Here is a 6,763-nt window from a genome sequence, read left to right as displayed (position 1 = left end):
CAGTAGCACCCACGGACCAAGACCCACCTCACGAACCACACCTGCGCACACTACCACCCTCCCCCTTCTCTCTGTCTCAAGTCTAGGTGATAGACTCGTTACAATGTCCTCAATGGTGGCCCATTGGGCAGAGTCCATCTCCATGAATTGCTCATGCATGTGCTTGACTAGGGAAGTGGCATGCAGGGCTGTCTTATCTAGCCTGGCAATATGTTGCTCAGTGACTTTAAGATGGCCTTGCAACTCTTCTACAATGCTGAGGATGGTACGCATCCTATCATCATACATGTTCCTGTCAGGGATCAGCAATGACCCTGGACCCTATGCCAGCTGCACATATGCGCATGGGAAGTATGCTGGCAATTCCCGTCTACTCCGATTATCTAAGCCCCGGTAGCCTGGTGTCAGAGTACAGCCCGGTTAAGTCCGGACTGCTTACACACAACTGATGACACACCTGCCCCATACCCACACAGCCTGATCATCATCCCCGGACTGGCACAGACATTTGTTATATTTCCTTCTGCAGAGCGGCCCCGCTTCGCCGGGTATACTGACTTTATCATTCCCTGGGTAGCGAGTGAGGAAGATAACTTTCTTCTCTCACTTCCCCTCGCTGCTCAGCTGGAATCCCTATCGCAATCCGCTTTGCCGGGTTCCCCCATTGAGACTGATCCTGTCCCCCTCGGCCTCAGCTCCAGCGAAGGCTCGGGATCCCTCGACTTAGAGTCCGAGCAGCTCGGTACCCTGACACCTGGGTCATCTCTGGCATTGTTCTGGAACATTCTATGATCATGTGATTCTATCAGCAATCTGTTTGGTTTCCTTATTGCCGGACTCTACATGTATATAGCTGACTCTAAGATGGGGACATTCCTTTCCCCCAGCTTTAATCACAACTAGGTTATCGGAGCAACCTGTATGAGCACATGCATCCCCTGACAGTTCCTGAAGACTTGGCCATTTGCCAAGAGGCTGTCTAATCTTTCAGAAATCTGAGTGAGGTCTTCCATAAGCTCTGGCTCAGGTGAGGGGGATGGGGTACGATGAGGCTATCCACAAGCCATGGCAGAGTGGTGCTCCAAAAATTCATCTTCTCTGTTACGGGACTTGGAGGATTTACTCCTGGTCCATGTCAAGGGGGTTCTGTTACAAAAATGGGGCTGGAGGCACCCATTTTCATCCGTCCTTAGCGCAGGAAGAGGGAAAGGTTGGGAAATGGGGTTCATATGGTTATACAGATGTTATCACAGGCAGTTTAACATTAGTTGTAACAGATGTTAGCACAGCGGGTTTTTGGTTGTTTATTGATTCGATAGAACTAATTATTTTACAAATCATGTGATATGGCAGTGCACAGAGCCCATAAGAGTCTAAGATGGGAAATTCCCATTTCCATAACAGGTTCCGTATCCAGTCGCTAAGCCACTTCTGGTACAATCCAACCTATCAAAGCTCAAGGGGGGCTCGGATTTCATTGCCACCTCCATGCCTTTCATTTTGGATTCTAATTCTTTGAAGCAGTCAGTGTCAGTTTTAGCTCTCTTTGGGGGCAGAGAGGGGGATCTGGGATGCTTATTAGTGCTTGGCCACTGGGAAGGCATTCCCCTGCGAGCCCCTCCTTGAAAGCCTCCTCTTCCTCTCCTGAAAACTGGAGTTTCTGGGCAATCTCTTTTACAGCTGTCTTTGCAATGGGTCTGATAGGAGTACTCCATTCTGTCTGAACGTTGAGGGGGATTTTCTGATGCACAGTAGGCCATGTCTGTTAGAACCGGGTGGATTCGGACGACTCCGGAGTGGAATCGGAGACTTAGCGTGGAAGGACCTCGGCCTCAGCGACTCAGGCGGAGTGCTGTGCCATTGCTGGTTGTCCTAGGGGTCCCTAATTTCGGATCTTGCAGAGGGAAAGTCTCTTGGGGGGAATTCATGTCGATTTCGGACTGAGGTTACAAGTTACTAGGTACATTGTATATAAGGAGGGGTCCGGAATCAGAAGGAACAAGGGTAGGACGAAAGGAGACAAAGGGAGATGGAAAGAGGAACAACACTGAGGGTCAAGGGTTTGACTCAATGGTGTTTCCCAAAGGAGGAGTGAAGGGCCAAGGCCCAAGGAGGAAGGAAGGAGGTTGGGAGTGGGGAATGGCTAGCTGACTGAATAGAAAGGAAGCAGCAGCCCAAATAGGAATGAGGGAGAATAGCGGAATTGAATACGACAATGCAATAGTTGCAAGGTCCGACATAAGTCCGGAAAGTCCGAACTCGGAAGTTAAACTCCGGAATATTGGCAAAGGCAATTAAATGGAATGAGCTAACCAATACAATGGGTATAAGCGGAGGTGGGGTCAAAGTCCGAGGTCAGAGCTAAGACCAGAGGTTCTGGAGACAGAGATGCAAACGGGATTCCGGAGCTGAGGTCCGGAGTCAGGAGCATAGGTTTTGCGTACTCGTCTGGAAGGTGTCGAGGTTGGGGTCGGACCCGGAATGTTCCAGAGTCGGACCGAAGGTGGTGTCCGAGCCAGAGGTGGGATAACCTCTTGGGAGTCGGCAAGGAGAAGGTGACGGAAGGGAAGTAGGACTCCGGAAGTCAGGTTCGGAGTTCTGGGAGCCCGGAGCGGAGGTCGGGATTGTATGGATATGACAATGTCACAATTTAAGACATGCATATATTTCCCATCATTGTTTCCTCCCCAGAAATTTCATTCTGGATAATTTCAATTGTTGCCTTAGGCTCAGCAGAAGGATTCACCAGCTCATACTCAGCCTTGACAGCCTTAATAACATCTATTTGTGCTGCACTGAGCTGAACTTTATCCTCTCCAGCATCAACACTGGACTCTGCCACAATTGGGTATGAGGTTTGTGGCTCAAACCTCCCTTTGGTTCCCCAGGGCAACCACTGGAACAGCATCGGTTTGCCAGTTGGCAAGGTCTTGAACTGAACTAGCTCTCCATATTGATCCGGATAGGTCTCATGACAGTAATCCCAGTATTGGGAATCTTCCTTAATAAAAGTTTCTAATTCCTCTTCCTCTCAGGTCAGAGGAAACTCTGTGAGTGGATTATTAGCACAAGCAATCATGCATCAGTGCTTCTCCTCCCAATAATCTTGTAATTCCTTACCCCGTAATTCCCAGGGCCTAGGAAGTCTTGGTTGATTAACTTGGCTAGCGAGAGTGAGGTGATTAACCTTGTTGTCATCAGAAACTTGATCCTCATCAAGTTTCCCTGGTTCATGCATAACTGGATATTTATTTTTGCGGAAGTGGTAGGACTTAATCCTTTTCCATGCAACTGGCCATTTGAAAACGGTCCCATCTAATTCTTGTAAGACAAAGACACCACTTTGTAAGCATCAGACAATAATATATGGTCCAAACCAACAAGGTTTCCCTTTCATATCATGTGGGAGTTTGGTCTGCTCGTTTGAGACAAGGACAAATTCCCCATTTTTATGTTCGCCCTTTTTCATCCAGGTGGCATGACAACGATTATAGTCATCTGCTGCCCTTTTTCTGGACTCGAAATTGGCTCTAGCTGCATAGTCAAGAAATTCTTCTTGCTGGCTAAGTTGGTGGCCAATCCAATGACTGAAATGTATGGTCCATTATGTCAAATGGCATCAAAGGATGTTGCCCATACAACAAGTAGTAAGGTGTGTAACCTGTGTTCCATTTCGTGGTGATGCAGTCTGCCCATAAGGCATATCTGACCCAATCCAGCCACTCATTGGTTCATCCCTTGAGGACTTTCCAAATACTCTCTATCCATATGCTATGGCCATGTTCAATTTTTGCAGGATTATATGGAGTAGTTCTAACAATTGGTACATTATATTTGTCCAAAAGTATTTGCATGGCACCATAAAATTCCGTGCTGTTGTCAACTGTAAGTTGAACTATGCATCCGTATTGGCACCTTACTTCAAATAAAAATTTGGCGATGGCCTCCGATTTGATATTTTTCAATGCTTTGGCTTTGGTCCAGCCAGTGAGATTATCCATGAGGTCCACTAAGTATTTGTAGCCTCCTTTGCCTCTAGGCATTGCGACAGTATCTGCATCAAATTGTCTAAGTAGAGTCCTCACATATTGAGGCTGGATGGGGATTGTATCTCTGTGCGTAGAGCGCAACTGACATTTGTGACATGTCTGGCAATATTCTGTAACATATCGGTACATGTTTGGAAACCAATAGGAATACCGAATTTTCCTGAAGGTAGGATCCCTGCCTTGATGGCCACTACCATCATGGGCATCTCTAACTATCCTCTGGTGGATTGGCTTGCTAAGTACAACCTGTAGCATAGGTTTATCTTGGTTCCTTTTCCATAAAATTCCTTCATACAATAGGAATTGTTTGGCTTTATGAAGTAGCCATGCTGCTTCGCTTTTATCTGACAGCAGCATACCTGAGGTCAGGAAGGAAAGAATTGCCCTCCAATATTCCTCTGAGTTGTACTTGTCTACACAGTGAGGATGCTTGGCTGATTGGCTATGATCCGGACTCTCTTTTTCAAGTATTTCACCTTCACACATGTCAAATGGTCCACTCGGGATAGGTTTAATTTGCGCTGGCTCTTTCCAGTGAACTTCTAATGGTGTGCACTTGCCCATGTGGCGACATAATTTAATATCGTTTATTTGGACTGGGGATCACATTCTTGGGCATAATACTCGGCTGTGCTAATTTCCCCAATTCCATCACCATGGGCAGGCTCTAGACATGGTCTAACAAGCTTGACACCTTCTTCGATGTCAATTTCCCCATCACTATGGTCAGAATCATCTTCTGACCTCCTGCACCTTGTGTCATATCTGTACATACTCGATCCCGAACCGACTCCTGGACCTCCATCTTCACCACCTCCGGAGTCCTACCCTACCACTGTCCGTTCCGATATTCACCTTCGGTCCTGACACCACACCTCCTCTCACCCCTCATGCCACCTCCACTCCTCCATCCTTCTCCTGTCCTATCTCCACCTGCTCCGATACTCACCTCAGGCTGAACACCACCCCTCTCACCACCCTCCTCCTACTCTTCCTCCCACTCCTCCTCTTCCTCCTCACAACACCTCCACCCTTCCATCATTCTCCTACCCTTCACCCGTCCGCTCCAATACTCACCCTTGGACCTGACACCTTTCCTCTCCTCCACTCCTCTCCCCTTTCGTCTTTCATCTCTCTTCCCTCTGGCCCTCTTCCGCTGACCTTCCACCAAGTTGTGACCTTCCGCCACTGTCCCATACTGTCAGGGCAATAGCCCCGAACCCCGAGTCACATGTAAACTAGATAGATATAGTCACGTGGACAAGCGGGAACCTCCAGGTAACCGCTTACACACCACCGTAAAATACATCATCTTGTATCACTTACGGCTTTGTGTGCTGAGCAACCCCAAAGACCTCACACTTTTTTAAGTGCATGAGGTGTGTTTTACAACACAACCCACAACTACAAAATCTCAACATCTGATTCGGAAGCGCTTATGGCGCCTAAACACGCCTGCAAGGGCAAGGTCGCATCTGCAGCGACGTTAAAAAGAAGCGAGCAGTTTATTAAGAAACCGCAATCTCCCATCATGGGAGATTCAAACCAAAAGCCGTTGTCAGATGACGACGAGGATCAACGCGATCCGGAATCAGCAACCACTTCAGGGCTGGTCCCTGAAGACTTTAGAAACTTACGTGGAGTAAGTGCGGGGCAAAATACCCCCAGAACTCCACAACAAACCGATCTAACCCAAGCTGGGGAAGATCCCTTACCTCCTCACAAGGTAATCGACTTGCGCGAAAAACGCGCAAGCGCCGAACGATCAGCCCAAAAAGCTGATCGGATAGAGCCGCAGGAAACCCCAGGGCCCACTATCCCCCGGAGTTCCCAATCACGTCCCCAAGTCAAGCCCTAAAGGCAGACAAAGGGAAACAAAGGGAAGAACCCCCGCGTCGGCTATCCGAAAAACTACTGGACTTGTTCCAGGTTCCGTCCGAATGGAGGACGGAAAGTGAAGATCAACTTCTTCTCAGGCTGAAAGCCCGAGAAGGCGCGAAAATACGCCCTGAGAGCAGGATCTCTCAGAGCGTGGAAGCTCCAAAAGAGCCTCCGCTGTTCACACTCCCACGCACCATGCCAGACAAGGCAAGGTCGCCAACTTCGGAGGAGGTCTCCGAGATAATGAGGAGGAGGCGAACTGAAATGAGGGAGTTCACTGAGGAAGCCTTACGTAAAAATAAGGAGAAACCAGCGAACAGACCCCTCTATGAAAGGGAAGCACCCTCCGCAATGGCCTCGCCAAAACAAAGCGAGCGTGGAGTGTTCACTCCAAGAACCCATTCTGGAACTCCAAGAACCCATTCTGGAACTCCCAGAAGCGGAAATGTCAACTGGGGAGAGTCACTGCTCGCCCAACCAAACTTCCTCTTGGAAAACCAGGAATCGCGCATAATAAACGCGATAAACTCGATCCAGAAAAAGATCGAGGAAACGAACCATAATAGCACGGCTCGTCTAGAGATAACTCTAGAAAGAATGGCCAACGCAATCGACGCGTTGACAGAAAAAATCAGCGAACAAACAGATTTGCTGAAGGAAATAAACTCCTCACAAAAAAGTGAGGAAACAAATAAACACCCCTGGACCACGGTCCAGGACATAAATAGAACTCGTGAAAAATTCACGAAAAGAACCACCAGTGAAAGCACACTGGAATATCACCAGCGACTCGACAGAGACGCTAAGGAGATCCTTCTCCCAAGGATAGGAGA

The 6,763-nt window shown here is 48.3% G+C and overlaps 2 protein-coding genes across 2 annotated transcripts; one reads left to right on the top strand and one right to left on the bottom strand.

Moving 5' to 3' along the window:
• Nucleotides 1-231: 231 nt before the first annotated feature.
• On the top strand, nt 232-792 carry EI90DRAFT_3123737 (uncharacterized protein; the record flags this gene model as incomplete). Its single annotated transcript, XM_039063641.1, has 3 exons — nt 232-265; nt 331-409; nt 477-792. 3 exons carry the CDS (start codon nt 232-234, stop codon nt 790-792), a joined length of 429 nt encoding a protein of 142 aa, XP_038915863.1.
• A 1,550-nt stretch (nt 793-2,342) lies between these two features.
• On the bottom strand, nt 2,343-3,238 carry EI90DRAFT_3123736 (uncharacterized protein; the record flags this gene model as incomplete). Its single annotated transcript, XM_039063640.1, has 3 exons — nt 2,343-2,598; nt 2,658-3,030; nt 3,121-3,238. The coding sequence occupies 3 exons, from the start codon at nt 3,236-3,238 to the stop codon at nt 2,343-2,345; spliced, it is 747 nt and encodes a 248-aa protein (XP_038915862.1).
• Nucleotides 3,239-6,763: the final 3,525 nt, after the last annotated feature.

Source organism: Cantharellus anzutake (assembly GCF_015039405.1).
Source record: "Cantharellus anzutake strain C23 chromosome Unknown EI90scaffold_24, whole genome shotgun sequence".
Classification (NCBI taxonomy): Eukaryota; Fungi; Basidiomycota; class Agaricomycetes; order Cantharellales; family Hydnaceae; genus Cantharellus; species Cantharellus anzutake.
The sequence above is the reverse complement of the archived record's forward strand: the minus strand, read 5'-3'. Positions and strand labels throughout refer to the sequence as shown.